General features: G+C 51.0%; 1 protein-coding gene across 2 annotated transcripts in view; it reads left to right on the top strand.

Annotated features, from left to right (window-relative positions):
* LOC140429174 (uncharacterized) overlaps positions 1–20,000 on the top strand; it is a 254,567-nt gene that overhangs the window by 134,799 nt on the left and 99,768 nt on the right. For both annotated transcript variants that reach the window (XM_072515841.1, XM_072515842.1), the window contains exons 17-18: positions 12,537–12,676; positions 14,442–14,570. In XM_072515841.1, coding sequence (XP_072371942.1) covers positions 12,537–12,676; positions 14,442–14,570 — 269 coding nt within the window. The remainder of the gene's footprint in view (positions 1–12,536; positions 12,677–14,441; positions 14,571–20,000) is intronic.

Here is a 20,000-nt window from a genome sequence, read left to right as displayed (position 1 = left end):
GGTCAGGGCAGACGGGCTAGACACGGGCGGGTGGCTGTCCACCGTTACCGGCTGGGCAAGCGGGCACGGGACAGGCTGATAGCCGCCCGCTTCACTGACTAGATGGGCGTGGGAATCGGGTAGTATGGCCACAGACCGCACACCATGGCAACAGCTGACCACCCACACCCCAACCCATCCACCCACCCAGCACCCTCACCCCCCTCCCCAACCCCCCCCCCCCCCATTGCCGATCCACCTGCGGCACAACGGCCGGCCTCACACAGTTGCCGTTGGACGCATGTCTATCGCAGGCCATGGAGGATGGTGACAACCCGCCCTGCGATGAGCTCCTGGCTCCACATCGTTGGACTATGTCTGACCCATGGCCACAGTACCACCATCCACCCGGACCATCCCTGCATGCGGCTGTGACACTGCAGCGCACAGTCCCGTCCTCTGCCCGGGGGGATGTTGATGGCGGCCCAGGGGGAAGGGGGCAGACTCACCTGGGGCTGAGGTAAGACCACCCCTCACACACACACACACTTGCGCTCAACGTACGTGACACCCCCGCACGCTTTGGGCAGAGCACAAAGGCAGCTTCTGTAGGTGTAACATTGACTTTAATAACGAACGGAGTTCATGCACGTGCCCTAGCCCCTAAAACTCATCTGTGCCCTGCACCTGTGCCAACTTACTCAGTGTCTAGTTGTTTGGCCTTACGGACCCTATGACTACGTCTACGTGGTTCCCCAGACGATAGAGCAGAACTGGAGGTGGACTCCTGTGATTCCTGCCCTCTGACACGGGATCCCTTTGGCGACCGTTTCCTGGGGCGTCCTGGCCTAGATGGGCCAGGCTGGCTTCCGGGTGCGGCGATGACCAGCTAAGTCGCACGTTTCGGCAGCTCCCGGTGGAACGGACTTTTGGGCTCTTGATAGGAGCCCCAACGGCAATTTTAACGGCTAAAAACACCGTGCGGTAAACCAGAAGGGTGTTCCCCCTGGACACGGATGGAAAAAGGAGAGGAAAGTGGCCGGATTGCAGCGGATCCTTTGGAACAACGGCAAGGAAGGCAAGCAGAAACCAAGATGGCGTCGGAAGGTGGCAGTTTCATATGGGGCCCTGAACAACAAGAGTTTTTGAAACGCTGCGTGGAGGAGATAAAAAAGGAAATGAAGAAAGAGTTGTTGGCCCCAATATTACAGGCGATTGAAGGGCTGAAAGAGGAACAAAAGACCCAGGAGCAGGAGCTTCAGGTCGTGAAGGCGAAAGCAGCAGAGAATGAAAACGATATACAGGGCCTGGTGGTGAAGTCGGAGATACAGGAGGCACACCAGAAACGATCTGTGGAGAGGTTGGAGGCACTGGAGAACAACGCAAGGAGGAACAACTTGAGGATTCTTGGCCTTCCTGAAGGTGTGGAGGGGGCGGACATCGGGGCATATGTGAGCACGATGCTGCACTCGGTAATGGGAGTGGAGGCCCCGACGGGTCCGTTGGAGGTGGAGGGAGCATACCGAGTTATGGTGCGAGGATCGAGAGCAGGAGAAGCGCCCAGAGCCATAGTGGTGAGATTTCTCCGTTTTAAGGACAGAGAAATGGTCCTTAGATGGGCGAAGAAAACTCGGTGTAGTAAATGGGAGAACGCGGTGATCCGCGTCTATCAAGATTGGAGTGCGGAGGTGGCGAAAAGGAGGGCGAGCTTTAATCGGGCCAAAGCGGTACTTCACAAAAAGAAGATAAAATTTGGAATGCTGCAACCGGCAAGACTGTGGGTCACATATCAAGGGAGGCACCACTACTTTGAGACGGCGGATGAAGCGTGGACTTTTATTGTAGAAGAAAAATTGGAATGATTGGACTACGAAAATGAACGTTTGGACAAAGTGGTGGGACGAGTGGGGGGGGGGGGGGCGAAGAGGGATTGTATGATTAATCCTGCGGTATGGTAACTTTTCTTTCTCCCACAGGTGGTGATGGGGGGAGGTGGGGAGGGAGAGGAGATGGGGCGTTGGCCATGGGAGGCGGGGCCGAGGGAGAGGCGCGGGCTTGGTTCCCGCGCTATGATAATTATGGCGGGAATAGAGAAGCAGGAAGGAGGGGGCGCCGCACGGGGCGAGCCGTGATCACGGGGGGAAGCCGAGGTCAGCCAGAGTTTGCTGACTTCTGGGAGCAATATGGGGGGAGTAATTACGCTAGCGGGGGGTCTAGCGGGGGGGGGGGGGAATTACTGGGTTGCTGCTGCTGGGGAAAGGGGGGAGTGGGTACGGGAAAGGATGGGCGGGGGGGCACCGTCTGGGAGAAATACAGCTGCGTGGGAACTTGGTGAGAAGCTGGAAAAAGATGATGGCTAACCGGCAAGGGGGGGGGGTGGGAAGCCCCCCAACTCGGCTGATCACGTGGAACGTGAGGGGGCTTAACGGGCCGATAAAGAGGGCACGAGTACTCGCACACCTTAAGAAACTTAAAGCAGATGTGGTTATGTTACAGGAAACGCACCTGAAACTGATAGACCAGGTTAGGTTGCGCAAAGGATGGGTGGGGCAGGTGTTCCATTCGGGGCTGGATGCGAAAAACAGGGGGGTGGCTATATTGGTGGGGAAGCGGGTAATGTTCGAGGCAAAGACTATAGTGGCGGATAACGGGGGCAGATACGTGATGGTGAGTGGCAAATTACAGGGAGAGATGGTGGTGTTGGCAAACGTGTATGCCCCAAATTGGGACGATGCCAATTTTATGAGGCGAATGCTAGGACGCATCCCAGACCTAGAGACCGGAAAGCTGATAATGGGGGGAGACTTCAACACGGTGTTGGAACCAAGGCTGGATAGGTCGAAGTCCAGGACTGGTAGGAGGCTGGCAGCAGCCAAGGTGCTTAAGGATTTTATGGAGCAGATGGGAGGTGTGGACCCGTGGAGATTCAGCAGACCTAGGAGTAAGGAGTTCTCGTTTTTCTCCTATGTCCATAAAGTCTATTCACGCATAGACTTTTTTGTGTTGGGTAGGGCATTGATCCCGAGGGTGAGGGGAACGGAATATACGGCTATAGCCATTTCGGATCATGCCCCACACTGGGTAGACTTGGAGATAGGGGAGGAAACAAGAGGGCGTCCACCCTGGAGAATGGACATGGGACTAATGGCGGATGAGGGGGTGTGCCTAAGGGTGGAGGGGATGCATTGAAAAGTACTTGGAACTCAATGACAATGGGGAGGTTCAGGTGGGAGTGGTCTGGGAGGCGTTGAAGGCGGTGGTTAGGGGGGAGCTGATATCAATAAGGACACATAAAGGGAAGCAGGAGAGTAAGGAACGGGAGCGGTTGCTGCAAGAACTTTTGAGGGTGGACAGACAATATGCGGAAGCACCGGAGGAGGGACTGTATAGGGAAAGGCAAAGGCTGCATGTGGAATTTGACTTGCTGACCACAGGCACTGCAGAGGCACAATGGAGGAAGGCGCAGGGTGTACAGTATGAATATGGAGAGAAGGCGAGCAGATTGCTGGTACACCAATTGAGGAAAAGGGGAGCAGCGAGGGAAATAGGGGGGGTGAGAGACGAAGATGGAGAGACGGAGCGGGGAGCGGAGAGAGTGAATGAAGTGTTCAAGACATTTTATAAAAAATTGTATGAAGCTCAACCCCCGGATGGGAGGGAGAGAATGATGGATTTTTTGGATCGGCTGGAAATTCCCAAGGTGGAAGAGCAGGAAAGGGTGGGATTGGGAGCACAGATCACGGTAGAAGAAGTGGTGAAAGGAATTAGGAACATGCAGACGGGAAAGGCCCCGGGACCGGACGGATTCCCAGTTGAATTTTACAGAAAATATTTGGACTTGCTCGCCCCGCTACTGACGAGGACCTTTAACGAGGCAAAGGAAAGGGGACAACTGCCCCCGACTATGTCAGAAGCAACGATATCGCTTCTTTTAAAGAAGGAAAAGGATCCGCTACAATGCGGGTCCTACAGACCAATTTCCCTCCTCAATGTGGATGCCAAGGTCCTGGCCAAGGTAATGGCAATGAGAATAGAGGAATGTGTCCCGGGGGTGGTTCATGAGGACCAAACTGGGTTTGTGAAGGGGAGACAGCTGAACACGAACATACGGAGGTTGTTAGGGGTAATGATGATGGCCCCACCAGAGGGTGAAACGGAGATAGTAGTGGCGATGGATGCCGAGAAAGCATTTGATAGAGTGGAGTGGGATTATCTGTGGGAGGTGTTGAGGAGATTTGGGTTCGGAGAGGGGTATGTTAGATGGGTGCAGCTGTTGTATAGGGCCCCGATGGCGAGTGTGGTCACGAATGGACGGGGATCGGCATATTTTCGGCTCCATAGAGGGACAAGGCAGGGATGTCCTCTGTCCCCATTACTGTTTGCACTGGCGATTGAGCCCCTGGCGATAGCGCTGAGAGGTTCCAAGAGATGGAGGGGAATACTTAGGGGAGGAGAAGAACACCGGGTATCTTTATATGCGGATGATCTGCTACTATATGTGGCGGATCCAGCGGAGGGGATGCCAGAAATAATGCGGATACTTGGGGAGTTTGGGGATTTTTCAGGGTATAAATTGAACATGGGGAAGAGTGAGCTGTTTGTGGTGCATCCAGGGGAGCAGAGTAGAGAAATAGAAGACCTACCATTGAGGAAGGTAACAAGAGACTTTCGTTACCTGGGGATCCAGATAGCTAAGAATTGGGGCACATTGCACAGGCTAAATTTGACGCTGTTGGTGGAACAGATGGAGGAAGATTTCAAGAGATGGGATATGGTAGCATTGTCAATGGCAGGGAGGGTGCAGGCGGTTAAGATGGTGGTCCTCCCGAGATTCCTCTTTGTGTTTCAGTGCCTCCCGGTGGTGATCACGAAGGCTTTTTTCAAAAGGATAGAAAAGAGTATCATGGGTTTTGTTTGGGCCGGGAAGACTCCGAGAGTGAGGAAGGGATTCTTACAGCGTAGTAGGGATAGGGGGGGGCTGGCACTACCGAGCCTAAGTGAGTATTATTGGGCCGCTAATATTTCAATGGTGAGTAAGTGGATGGGAGAGGAGGAAGGAGCGGCGTGGAAGAGATTAGAGAGGGCGTCCTCTAGGGGGACCAGCCTGCAGGCTATGGTGACAGCCCCATTGCCGTTCTCACCAAGGAACTATACCACGAGTCCGGTGGTGGTAGCTACACTGAAGATTTGGGGACAGTGGAGACGACATAGGGGAAAGACCGGAGCACTGGGGGGGTCCCCGATAAGAAACAACCATAGGTTTGCCCCGGGGGGAATGGATGGGGGATATGGAATGTGGCAAAGAGCAGGTATAACGCAATTGAAAGATCTATTTGTGGATGGGAAGTTTGCGAGTCTGGGAGCGCTGACCGAGAAATATGGGTTGCCCCAAGGGAATGCATTCAGGTACATGCAATTGAGGGCTTTTGCGAGGCAACAGGTGAGGGAATTCCCGCAGCTCCCGACACAAGAGGTGCAGGACAGAGTCATCTCAAAGAAATGGGTGGGGGACGGTAAGGTGTCGGATATATATAGGTAAATGAGAGACGAAGGGGAGACTATGATGGACGAACTAAAAGGGAAATGGGAAGAAGAGCTAGGGGAGGAGATCGAGGAGGGGATGTGGGCAGATGCCCTAAACAGGGTAAACTCGTCGTCCTCGTGCGCCAGGCTAAGCCTGATTCAGTTTAAGGTATTACACAGGGCACATATGACTGGAACACGGCTCAGTAAATTTTTTGGGGTGGAGGATAGGTGTGCGAGGTGCTCGAGAAGCCCAGCGAGTCATACCCATATGTTTTGGTCATGCCCGGCACTACAGGGGTTCTGGATGGGGGTGACAAAGGTGCTTTCGAAAGTAGTAGGAGTCCGGGTCGAACCAAGATGGGGGTTGGCTATATTTGGGGTTGCACAAGAGCCGGGAGTGCAGGAGGCGAAAGAGGCCGATGTTTTGGCCTTTGCGTCCCTAGTAGCCCGGCGCAGAATATTGCTAATGTGGAAAGAAGCCAAGCCCCCGGGGGTGGAGACCTGGATAAACGATATGGCGGGGTTCATAAAGTTAGAGCGGATTAAGTTCGTCCTAAGGGGGTCGGCTCAAGGGTTTACTAGGCGGTGGCAACCGTTCGTCGAATATCTTGCGGAAAGATAGATGGGGGAAAACAAAGAAGGCAGCAGCAGCGGCCCAGGACTTGGGGGGGGGGGGGGGGGGGGGAGGGATGGGGGGGGATGGGGGGGGGGGTGGCCTGAGACAAGGCAGTTGCCAATTAGGGCTAGTTTTTATTTTTTGTTATTTAATATTTATTTATTTGTTGTTGTTTTTGTTTAAATAAAAAAGGTCATTATTATCTGTATTGTTACAATGTTGTGTAAAGGATGCACAATGTACTGTGTTGGTTGACCAAAAATTTTCAATAAAATATTATTTAAAAAAAAAAGATGGGCCAGGCTGCGGCCCGGGCGACTGGAATGGTGAGCTGCCAGCCTGTCCTGCCCGTTGCCCACCCGATGCACCTGGGACGGAGGGGGGGGGGGGGGAGTCCGAGGTGTCGCGGTGTTCCGGGACCTCCCCTACAGGGGGATCCGGGACGGACCACAGCACCTCCTCCTCCCTCGGGGTGCCCGATGGCCCCCAGGCCTCTACATGGGTGGAGGATGCGAACGGACTGGCCATCAGACGCCCCCCCCCGACATCTGGCGCTGCCAGTCCTGGAGGCCCGTGCTGGTATCGACAGGGGTCTGCAGGTTTGCAGCCATGGAGCTCAGGGGATTGGCAAACCCTGTCTGTGACTGTGTGATGCCGGCTCGCACATGGGCAATGGCGCCGATGCCCTCAGCGATGGCCTGCTGAGACTGGGCCATGGCCTGCTGAGACCGGGCCATGGCCTGCAGAGACTGGGCCATGGCCTGCTGAGACTGGGCTATGGCGTTGAGCGCCTCTGCCATCTGCCGCTGGCGCTGGCTCATGGCCTTCTGTGAGAGGGCAGCCATGTCCTGGGCCACAGACGCCGCCTGCACAGAAAGCCCCGGGCCTCGCAAACTGTTCCCCATGTCTGACACCGTCGCACTCATTGCCTCCACCGCGGACGCCACCCGTGCGGTGTCGGCCTGGGTGGCACGCATGACCGGCACCACTCCCAGCTCCTGGACGCGGGTGGACTCCTCCACCTGCGACTGCAGCCGCCGCAAGCCGGCCGTCACCCTCTTCGCTCGTCTCCGGTTCGGTGGTTGCATCGGATCTATGGGTGGGTGTGGTAACTCCAGGAACCCGGGATCCATCCAGATGTTCGCTTGGGCTGGGCTGCCCTCCGACCGGCCGGCCCCTCTGCTGCTCCTACCTCCACCTGCTGTACCGGGACGGCTGTGTTGTGCGCACCAGTGAGTGTACCAGACGCCTCATCACTAAAGTGCCCAACCGAGGTGAGCGTCTCTGCGATGGTGGAGGGTGTTGGTGACAGCAGTGGCGGTGTGTCGTGCGCATCGTCCCACTCTGAGTCCATGGCACTTTGGGGTGGCAGTTCGTCTCCGCCCATCCAATCTGTGTCACTGTCCTGTATTTCAGTTTCCTGGGTAGTGGTGTCCTGGGTAGGGGTGTCCTGGGTAGTGGTGTCCTGGGTAGTGGTGTCCTGGGTAGTGGTTTCATGGCTCGGCTGTGACGGGGGCCTGTGGCTGCCCCTCTCGTCGCTGGGTGGCACACGCCTGCGTCGTCGCACCCGCACAAGACGGGGGCATCATCTCCCTGTTGCTCCAGGTCTCTCCGTCTCCCGTGGTCTCCAAGGGACATCCTGCAGGCGTCGCATGCCAGAGGGTCCGGGTCTCTCCATCTCCAGTGGTCTCCAAGGGGCATCCTGCGGGCGTCGCATGCCAGAGGGTCCGGGTCTCTCCATCTCCAGTGGTCTCCAAGGAGCATCCTGCGGGCTTCGCATGCCAGAGGATCCGGGTCTCTCCGTTCCCCGTGGTCTCCGAGGGGCATCATGCGCGTGGTCTGCATCTGCGGGGATGGGTGCCTCGACATTTGCTCCTGCGATACACAATGAAGCATGCATGGTTAGACCCGCAGGTAGTGATCAGGTGATATGGGGGAGGGGGGGATATGGGGACGGGCTGTCGGTGGCTCACTTGCTGGTGGGCCCACGACCTCTGCTTCAGCAACCTCCCGGTCCTCAGGTCCGCCAGCCAGTTCCAGGGTCCTTCCCTCATGTTCGGTCAGTGGCCTCTCATCAGCGGGGCCTCCTCCAGTCCTCACATGCTCCCTGGTGTTGTGTGAGCGTTTCTCCTGTGGGGGGGGGGGGGGAGGAGGGCGGGGGGGGGGGGGGAGGGGGGTGGTGGCAGTGGTAAAAGGCAACAGTGTTAGACAGGTATATGAATGCACGCCATCGGTTGTGCGTGTATTGCAAAGGTTAAGGTTAGGGCTGGATTCACTTGGGGAAATGGGGGAAGGCGGATATGGGGGAGGGGGGATATGGGGGAGGGGGGATATGGGGGATATGGGGAGGGGGGATATGGGGGAGGGGGGATATGGGGGAGGGGGATATGGGGATATGGGGAGGGGGATATGTGGGATATGGGGGAGGGGGGATATGGGGGAGGGGGGATATGGGGAGGGGGGCTATGGGGGATATGGGGGAGGGAGGATATGGGGAGGGGGGATATGGGGGATATGGGGGTGGGGGGATATGGGGAGGGGGAATATGGGGAGGGGGGATATGGGGGATATGGGGAGGGGGGATATGGGGGAGGGGGGATATGGGGGATATGTGGGAGGGGGGATATGGGGGAGGGGGAATATGGGGGATATGGGGGAGGGGGATATGGGGGAGGAGAATATGGGGAGGGGGATATGGGGAGGGGGATATGGGGGAGGGGGGATATGGGGGATATGGATATCGGGCGGGGGGGGGGAGGCTCACCCTGGCTGCTCTGACAAGGTTGTTCACCTTCTTGTGGCACTGGGTGCCTGTCCGTGATGTCAGGGCCACAGCGGTGACGGCCTCTGCCACCTCCCTCCACAGATGCCGGCTGTGGCGTGGGGCAACTCTGCGGCCGTGCCCGGGATACAGGTGGGATTTGCGCTGTTTTAGCCGCCGGCTGGCGGACTTTACGCCGATAACGGAGAATTTCGCCCCAGATCAGCCATGATCATATCAAATGGTGCAGCAGGCTCAAGGGATCGAATGGCCTACTCCTGCTCCTCGGTTATGCGTTCAGATGCTTTTCATTCTTTCTGAACTGTCTTTGAATTCTTGTTATATTGTTTTGTCTCACTCATTTTGTGACTAATTTCTGTCTCTGTTATAAGAACATAAGAACTAGAAGCAGGAGTAGGCCATCTGGCCCCTCGAGCCTGCTCCGCCATTCAATAAGATCATGGCTGATCTTTTGTGGACTCAGCTCCACTTTCCGGCCCGAACACCATAACCCTTAATCCCTTTATTCTTCAAAAAACTATCTATCTTTATCTTAAAATCATTTAATGAAGGAGCCTCTACTGCTTCACTGGGCAAGGAATTCCATAGATTCACAACCCTTTGGGTGAAGAAGTTCCTCCTACACTCCATCCTAAATCTACTTCCCCTTATTTTGAGGCTATGCCCCCTAGTTCTGCTTTCACCCGCCAGTGGAAATAACCTGCCCGCATCTATCCTATCTATTCCCTTCATAATCTTATATGTTTCTATAAGATCCCCCCTCATCCTTCTAAATTCCAACGAGTACAGTCCCAGTCTACTCAACCTCTCCTCATTAATCCAACCCCTTCAGCTCTGGGATTAACCTAGTGAATCTCCTCTGCACAACCGCCAGTGCCAGTACGTCCTTTCTCAAGTAAGGAGACCAAAACTGAACACAATACTCCAGGTGTGGCCTCACTAACACCTTATACAATTGCAGCATAACCTCCCTAGTCTTAAACTTCATCCCTCTAGCAATGAAGGACAAAATTCCATTTGCCTTCTTAATCACCTGTTGCACCTGTAAACCAACTTTTTGCGACTCATGCACTAGCACACCCAGGTCTCTCTGCACAGCAGCATGTTTTAATATTTTATCATTTAAATAATAATCCCTTTTGCTGTTATTCCTACCAAAATGGATAACCTCACATTTGTCAACATTGTATTCCATCTGCCAGACCCTAGCCCATTCACTTAGCCTAACCAAATCCCTCTGCAGACTTCCAGTATCCTCTGCACTTTTTGCTTTACCACTTATCTGAGTGTCGTCTGCAAACTTGGACACATTGCCCTTGGTCCCCAAATCCAAATATATCCCTTATATCCCTTTATGTTCTCTATCATTCATACCTGGAAAAGGGGATGCAATGTGGTTGACTCTAAACAATGCCACTCGGTTCGAGGGCAATTAGAGGCGAGCTACAAATGCTGACCTTGCCTGCGATGCCCACATCCCAAGAACAAATAAAGAAAAAAAAAGTATCCTCTGAGGCTTCAGTTGATGGAACCTGGGGCGGGATTCTCCGACCCCCCCCGCCGGGTCGGAGAATCGGCGGGGGCTGGCGTGAATCCCGCCCCCGCCGGTTGCCAAATTCTCCGGCACCGAATATTCGGTGGGGGTGGGAATCGTGCCACGTCGGTTGGCGAGCCCACCCCCGGCGATTCTCCGGCCCGCGATGGGCCGAGGTCCCGCTGCTGGAATGCCTTTCCCGCCGGCGAGAATCAAACCACCTCTCTTACCGGCGGGACAAGGCGGCGCGGGCTGGCTCCGGGGTCCTGGGGGGGGCGCGGGGCGATCTGGCCCCGGGGGGGGTGCCACCACGGTGGCCTGGCCCGCGATCGGGGCCCACCGATCCGCGGGCGGGCCTGTGCCGTGGGGGCACTCTTTTCCTTCCGCCTTCGCCATGGTCTCCACTATGGCAGAGGCGGAAGAGACCCCCTCCACTGCGCATGCGCGGGGATGCCGTGAGCGGCCGCTGACGCTCCCGCGCATGCGCCACACGGCAAAGTCAGTTTCGCGCCAGCTGGCGGGGCACCAAAGGCCTTTCCCGCCAGCTGGCGGGGCGGAAATCAGTCCGGCGTGGGCCTAGCCCCTGAAGGTTAGGGCTCGGCACCCTCGAGATGCGGAGGATTCCGCACCTTTGGGGCGGCGCAATGCCGGACTGATTCGTGCCGTTTTTGGCGCCGGTCGGCGAACATCGCGCCAATTGTGGAGAATCCCGCCCCTGATTTGCAATGAGGGGCATGTGTAGGTTAATTCACCCTCTGATTGCTCCATTTCTCTGTCTGTGGTAATGTGCATATCCTATGCCTCCGGCCTATCCGGATAGGTGGGTTTTATTACGATTAGGAAGGAAGGAATGAGCTTATTACCTGGTCCCAGTAATCCCCAGGCCATACCATTAATTTAAAAGTTCAATTTACTCACAAAAATGGCAAATTGTTTACCTTCTCTACTGAATATGAGAGACTGTAACCAAGTTTCTTTCAATAAACTCAGAATGATTGTTTATTTCTAAGCAAAATGTTTTTGACAAGTTTCAAGAACTGGTTATGGCACAATTGTACTCCGCAAATAAAACTACTTGTCTCTTCTTATAAATGCCCTCCACGACCACCCCCCCCCACCCCCCACCCCCCACACCCCCACCCCCCACCCCCCACCCCCCACACCCCCACCCCCCCCCCCACACCCCCACACACACACGGATATGAACAAATGACAAGCAAAAGTGGTCCCTCTGCAGAGTTGGAATTTTAAGAATAGGCCTTATAAAGTAAGGGATAACGTTTGCAGGGCCTCAACGCTATCAATCTGGAGTTCCCTCACGTGGCTGACGTTCCCAGGGGACATCTGGAAATTCTCACCAATGGGACTTCAGCATCAAGAAGAATATATAGCTGTGTCAATTCTTCTTGTCTTAGCTTTGTATGAGGATTCTCTGGCAGCCGGTTGAGAACCACACACAATTTCAGGTAAGGCAGTGAGAGAGAGAGACAATTAGGGTAGCTTTTCTTTCTCAGCCTATTCCGCAGCAAGACTGACTTCAAACCCAGCAGGTTCAATGCTTAAAGCTTGACCGTGCCATGTGATTTCCGAAAAAGCCTTTGCCTTTCAGTTTTTCCCCATCAATTAAAGCGATTGCAGCTCTATATAAACACAGATCTTCCTCAGGTACCACAGGATTCAGGTGATTTCCTGGAAGAAGGCAGGTTTATTCCCAGTCCAAGGTGAACTTATGGCCTTTTTTAACAAAAACAACCCGCAGGTCAGCATCCCAAGTATTCAGATAGTACAATGTCTTTCCATATTTGAAGAAAATATATTGTTTATGATTTTTCCAGTAACTGAAATCTGTGGTTTGTCATCAGAAAAATTTGCCGCCTATCTTCCAGCTTCCTGTCCCATCTAATCCCTGAACTCTTTGTTTCAGTATGACTGATGACTGTGGACTCTGGTATATGAATTACCTCACGTCTCAGTACTATTTGAATGGCTGACTTTTATCAAAATTTATCCACTGCTTTCTGGAATGTACTTCTGCGCCATGTTGAGAAATCGAAGCAAAACAAAGGCAGCTCAAGCACCATTTTATATTTTCTGAACAGGAAAGTCGATGACTTGAACGTACTGAATGAAGCCGTACACTTGTCCAAAAGAGTCTTGCTTCAGGATCCTTCTCAATTGGCTTCACAGCTTGTCGGTCGCTTACAGCAGATTATTGCAGAGGATAAACCAGTGGCCCCAGGTACCAGGTGAAAGGGTGGCTAACGTAACAGAATGCCGACTGCAGCACAATTCTCATTTCAACATTGTGGTGTTGGGTGCTCTGGTGCACAGATGAGCCAACACAGTTGTATGTGGTACAACTCTATTTTATTTTAACTCTTATAATACAGTTCGTTCTGGATACTCTGCACGTGCTGTCTCCCTGAGTGTGTTTGGTAACAGATCTGTCCTGGTCCTCCTCTGCAGCTAATACTGACCACCGGGGGTCGTGTCTGTGCTTTTATATCTTTCTGTCATTGGTTGTGGTGTTGTGTGTTCTGATTTGTCTGTTGGTGTGTCTATCATGATGTGTGTGTTTGAATATCATGACAAACATCCTGCATGCCGGCTACTTTATGATAATGAATTCAAAATAGCAAAGTAGTATGTTTCAAGAAAGAAAATGGTGAGGAAAATTAATGTTCCATTCATTCTTCTCTTCTGTGTTGTAAGTTTCAGAGTAGTGTGAAGTGAATTTCAGTCAGGCTATTGGTTTTAGAAAAGTTCCACCAGTGCCTTTGTGGATTCGTTGATGTGATATTGAGACTGTCCCAGGTTCGATCGCTGGTCTGCATTGCTGCTTGTTGATGCCGACTGGTACGTACAACGGCAGTAATAGAACAGAGAGCCCTCAGTCAAGGAGGGGAAAAAGCAAAGTGCATTCCTCTTCCTGATTGCTATCCAGTGACTCGAGCTGACGTATAGGCAGCAGGTCAAACAAGCTTCAGAGGGTGCCTCAAGGGAAGAAGAAAAAGTTGGAAAAAAAACACACACACAAAGCGCATGGCACTGAAGGGAAGAGGGCAAAAGGAAAACAAGAGTGTGTCATAATATACACCAGTATATCATGGTGCAGACACACACTGATGGACACACAATGGGACCAATCAACATACACAACACCGCAGCCAATCACCAGTTAGAGCACACGCACTATAAAGACAGGGGTCATCAGAGTTCCCGCTCATTCGAGTTACAGCTAGCTAGGAGGACAGAGCTCATAGCCTGCAACACAGACATTCACCATGTGCTCTGGGCATCGACTGGTTAGGACAAGGCAAAGGTCTTTAGTTAAAGCTAGTATCGTATTAACCCACAGTCTAAATATGTTTAAACAGTTAATGGTTCAATAAAATAGTGTTGCACTATTTCAAGTGTTGGTGACCTGTATGTGATCCAGAACACCCAACACATCAGAGTGTATCAACCCTGCCCACTTCACCATGATTGCCAGGGATGGTGAATAGAACAATGGCCAATCGCAGTTACTTAACCCAATGTCTGATCACTGGAACAAGAGTGATGTGTCATTGGGGGAAGCTCAGAAAGGAGAGTGTGAGAATCTAATTTGAAAAACCTCTCAGCAATAGGAATGCCCAGATGGAGGAATCAGGAAGAATGACTGAATAGGAAAGGTGCTTTTCCCATGGGCAGCATCGATACGATAATCCTCCTAGCCTTATCGTGGCTCCTGAGTAATTGGTTTGGAGAGATCAGAGTGCAGACCAGCAGACCAGCTCTTCAGATTGAAGCTGATGTTGGACATAATGAGGAATTCTAACAGAACAGGGGAGGGAGAGGGGAGTTCATTTAGTTTTCAAACAACAAAGAGACTACTGAGGTCTTTTTCAGGTTTCTTAATTTAATCAAGTATGATATAAAAGATTTCTGTTACACTTCAAATATATTTATGTTAATATATTAATTGCGACTTTAACATGTATACTCCATTACCTGTTCTTCAGGTGACCCGAAGAAATACCCACACCTCCTGCATTTGCTCAATCAGTGTCAACAATCTTCGATCCCTTCCCTCGTACCTTCATTCACCTGCCTCTTTCCCCCAGGTGGCCTGCTGTATGATACCTTGACAGGTAAGAGGATCTGTCTTCCTAGGATAGTAAAGATCCTGAGTAGACAACATGTAGCATTTTGCTTCAGAATAGAGCAAAATACTGTAATTGCTGAAAATCTGAAAGCTAAACTCCCTCCACTGATACGTTCTAACCTGTTCAGTGTTTCCGGCATTTTCTGCTTTTACCTTACTGACTGGCTCACGCCCACATAGGTTTGTAGTTACATTTAATCACGTGTAACCGTAAACTATTTCCAGTCTACTCATAATTTCTGTTGAGCACTTTGAAAGCTCTAATTTTCTTTATTGGGGGATCCAGAAGTCTCCATGCGAAGGCTGCACACCAATTGCTTGGGAAGCTTAAACTTCTGATGGACAATTACCCTGCACCTGAAACCATCCCATACTCTTGGTTTGAAACAGATGGTTCCGACTGCCTTAGCAGGATAGTTACACAGGAAAAGATAGAAGGATTAAAACCACTTCTAACTCCTGGGTAACAATACCAGTGATCCCCCCAGAACCCCCGCTGGATCCCCCACCCAACTAAACCCACCGTGCAACTGTGATGGTTTTAAAATTAAAATTCAGGCTGCAGGCCTTTGCGGTTCACACAAACGATGAGCTTTATTCAGGAGATGTTAACACTGATCTTTTAATAATCTTTATTATCACAAGTAGGCTTACATTGCAATAAAGTTACTGTGAAAAGCCCCGAGTCGCCACATTCCGGCACCTGTTCGGGTACACGGAGGGAGAATTCAGAATGTCCAAATTATCTAACAAGCACGTCTTTCGGGACTTATGGGAGGAAACCGGAGCACCTGGAGGAAACCCACGCAGACACGGGGAGAACGTGCAGACTCTGCACAGACAGTGACCCAGCCAGGAATTGAACCTGGGACCCTGGCGCTGTGAAGCCACAGTGCTACCCACTGTGCTATCATGCTGTCTTACAGGCTGCTGTGTTACACTGCCTGTTTGCCTAGGCAAACGGCCGATCTCACTGACGTCATGTGATCGGTCTTTTAACGTGCCCCTGTTCCACTACATGGCTGCGAGTGAGGAAACTCGAGAAATACCATGAATACACAACATTCTCCCCCCCTTTAAATCAAAGGATGCTGACACAATAAATAGTATAACATGAACAATCGATCAACAGCAACAGCCAGTGCATTAGACCCTTCAGATGCCGTTGTCCTCTGTGTGGTTGTCAGCGAACCACAGACGTCTGCCTTTTAAATTTTTTTTATTGTTAAAATAAATTTAGAGTACCCAATTATTTTTTTTCCAATTAAGGGGCAATTTAGCATGGCCAATCCACCTACCCCGCGCATCTTTGGGTTGTGGGGTTGAGATCTATAGTGATCTGCATAACAGACCGTTAGTTCACAAAAGTAGATAAAAACTTGAATGACATGATTGTCATTCCGCTGAGCCTAAGATCAGAGATGCTACGCAAGATTCATGAGGGACATCTCGGAATTGAGAAATGCAAGAGGAGAACACAGCAAGCAGTGTACTGGCCTGGTATTAACAAAGAGATAATTGACATGATCATGACATGTGACACTTGTCAGAAACATCAACCAGCATAGTGTAAAGAGACACTCCAGCAACAGGAGTTAAACAGAAAAAAGTAAGCATCGATTTGTTTCATGCTACAGATCGTGACTATGTTCTCATCATAGACTACTACTCAAATTTTCCTGAGGTAATTAAACTTCCGGATCTTACGCCTTCGTCTGTAATAAAGGCTTATAAGGAAACATGTTCGAGACATGGGATTCCACGGTTCCATGGGCACGGTTATGTCCGATAATGGTCCTTGCTTCACGAGCTGAGAGTGGACAGATTTTTCCAATCAGTACAACTTTCGTCATGTGACTTCGAGTCCACACTTTCCACCGTCTAATGGGAAAGGTGTGCACATTATCAAACAACTCATAAGCAAGGCGAATGACTCGCAATCCGACATTCCCTTGGCTTTGCTTTCTTACCGAGCAACACCATTAAGCTCAGGGTTATCACCGGCTCAAATGCTTTTTAACTGAGACGTTAGATCAACGTTACCTGCAATTCAACTCAAAGATCCTGATCAATCGTATGTACTCGACAAAATCAAAGCGCAACGTAGCGAACAAATATTATGATCAGCATGCAATTCAACTCAAATCACTGAAGGAGGATGACATTGTCAGACTGAGAAATTCAGAAGGAGGATGGTCTGCTCCAACCACAGTCTCAGGCAAGCAGCACCACTATCCTACATCGTTAAGTCTGCAGAGGGTGTGATTTTTTGACGTAATCGGCGAGTGCTACTGAAAGTACAACTTCAGACACCAGTCTTTCCCACGTTGAATCTACATGAAACAGTAAACAGAACTTAAATTTCAACAAACCACCTGACAATGTTCAGAAAGACATAAAAACTTCAACAACACCACTTCAACCAAGGAGATCCAGTAGAAGAAGAAGGAAACCCAAAAGTTTAATTTATAAAGATTGGACTCATTAATGAAATATTAATTGGCTTTGTATAATGCATTACAACTTGCACAGATATTCACAGCATAATTTCTTATTGTACAATTTTCTTCACTGGGTACAGAAAATATGTTTAAAAAAGGGGGGAGATGTAGTGATCTGCACATCTGTATCTACATAAGGAGTTAATGTATAGTCATAACAGCTAAGTGATCACTAGATGGCAGCACTATCAAGGGGTATAAAGACAGACTCAATCTGAGTTCCCGCCTCTCTTTGTGTGTCTTGGGACTAGTGATCAGAGGTGTAGGGAGTTAGCTCAGAGTGCAAGTGTAGTTAATCATAGTTTATTCTTATTCAATCTTGTTTATTTAATAGCTAGTAAAAGTATTGGAGAAAACAAACTTACAAGTTTATTTGTTTAGTTACTCAATAAATTATTTGCTTTCATTGGACAACTATGAGTGTTAATCAACACCGAGTTTAAGGGCATCTTGGTATGAAGCAAATGGGTAACATATATTACAGCAAGTACTATAACAAGACCCACGCAGACACGGGGACAATGTGCAAACTCCACATGGACAGTAACCCGGGGTCAGCGTCTGCCTTTTAATGCTTGCTGCAACCTCTGGTGTCTTTGGCTTGGTTTGGACGTCATCCATGGTCATCGTAACCGAAGTCGACATAGTGACCTGAGGTTGACTCAGTGTCTCGTTTTCTACTGAGGTACTGCTTTCCCCAATTGGTGTCAGCTTCTCGTGAAGGCCTGGGTCATCTCTTGGCGCAGCTTGACTTGGACCTGTCAGTTTTGTCTCTGGCAGATTGGTTCTTGTTGTCAAAGGTTGATCCGCATATCTCCTCCATACTATATCTTATCGGGTTTGTAGGGTGTAGGAGACCTCTCCTGCCTGTGCAGTAATTGTGGCAGGTTCCACACTTTTGTACAAGACAAACAAATTCTTGATTTTGGCATCGAGCCCCAGCGACCAAAAATAGCTCCTGGCTATCTCCTTTATCCTTACACTACTACAATGGCTTTTGTGTAATTGGTTTAATACACTTTTTTTTAGGAGTGGTGGAATGATGACTCTTATTCCGTCAAGGAGACAACCAGCTATCCGATATATCCTGCTATTTCTACTCTGACTAGCACGTGGCACTGGTAATAATCCTGAGATCATTACCATTGAGGTCCGACTTTTCAACTTACTTCCTATCTCCCTTTATTCTGCTTTTAGGACCTCGTCCTTCTTTTTACCCTATGTCTGTCATAATATACACATCAGTATATGATGGTGCAGAGACACACACTGACTGACACACTGCAAGACCAATCAACACACTCAACACAGCAGCCAATCACCAGTTAGGGCACGGTCACTATAAAGACAGAGGGCATTAGTTTTCCCGCTCATTCGGGATGCAGCCTCTGAGACAGACAGAGCCCGCAGTCAGTAGCACAAACATCCACCATGTGCTAGCAGTATAGGCTTGTCAGGTTAGGCTTAGGTCTTCAGTCAATCTAACATAGTGTCGACCCACAGTGCAAGTATGTTTACCAGCTCTTAGTTAAATAAAATAGAGTTGTACTATTACAAGCGTTGGTGGCCTGTCTATGTTACTGCTAAGGTAAACATAGTCTCCACCGATCCAGAGTACCCAACACATCATGGTACCAATATGTGATGTTAGAGTTTAATAGGCCTACCTTCAAGTGATCTGCCTTCGACCAGCAATCAGCCATCCGGTAGTATGGACAGCGTCCGCCCTCCCCCGCCGCTCCGCATCACCGGCAACCTCGGTGCAAACTGGAAAATCTTTAAACAACGATTCCAGCTATACCTCAAAGCTACAGACCTGGAAGCTGCTTCAGTCGCCAGGAAGATTGCTCTCTTCCTTTCCACGGCCAGGGACCACGCCATCCATATCTTCAACTCTCTCACTTTCGCTGAAGGTGAAGACACGTCCAAGTTCAAGACAGTCCTGCTCAAATTCGACAGTCACTGTGACATCGAGGTGAATGAAAGTTTTGAGCGCTATGTCTTTCAACAGCGTCTGCAGGGTAAGGATGAACCTTCTCAATCTTTCCTCACCCACCTTCGCATCCTCGCGCAGTCCTGCAATTACAGCTCCACCTCCGACTCGATGATCCGTGACCAGATCGTTTTCGGTGTGCAATCGGACCCCCTACGCCAGCAGCTCCTCAAGGTTAAACAGCTCACCCTTGTGATAGCCATCGAGACCTGCGTTCTGCATGAACACGCCACTAACCGATACTCGCACATTCAAGCGGCTGAAGCGGCGTGGCAAGGTCCCCACGAGGCAGAGCGGGTGCAAGCCATTAAACAACTCCAGGGCCTAAGCCTGGATGAGGGCGGCCATTTCGCCCGCTTTTCGCGGGCTCCCGTGCATGCGTGGTGGCGTACCGAACGTTCTGACGTCACGATGTGCGGCAACTGTGGCTCCGCCCACTGAAAGCGGCAATGTCCTGCAAAATCCGCCGCTGTCTCAAATGTGGCACGCTTGGCCACAATGCAGCCCTATGCAGGTCTGCTCAACCTACTACCTCTCGTCGCTCCAACCAGCCACGCAGGAATGTCTGAACCATCCAGCCACCGGTCACCGATTCCGACTCCGACTTGATTCCGGACCTTGACACCGAGGACCCTAAAGCACCATTTCTGGTGGGCATCATCACCAAACACAAGATGCTCCAGAAGACAAAAGCCAAGTCTCTCCCAATATTCAGCATTGATCCGGACGACGAGTGGTGTGCCACCCTCACGGTCAACCGATCCCACATCTGATTCTGCCTGGACACCGGCGCTTCAGCCAACCTCAGGTCTGACCTCGAAAGCCTCCATGTCAAGCCTACCATCCTGCCATCCGCCTGCCAGCTTCTGGACTATAATGGTAATGCCATTGCTGCCAGTGGCTCTTGCCAGCTTGAAGTGTC

Source organism: Scyliorhinus torazame, chromosome 9, assembly GCF_047496885.1.
Source record: "Scyliorhinus torazame isolate Kashiwa2021f chromosome 9, sScyTor2.1, whole genome shotgun sequence".
Classification (NCBI taxonomy): domain Eukaryota; kingdom Metazoa; phylum Chordata; class Chondrichthyes; order Carcharhiniformes; family Scyliorhinidae; genus Scyliorhinus; species Scyliorhinus torazame.
This window is presented reverse-complemented; position numbering and strand designations above follow the sequence as displayed.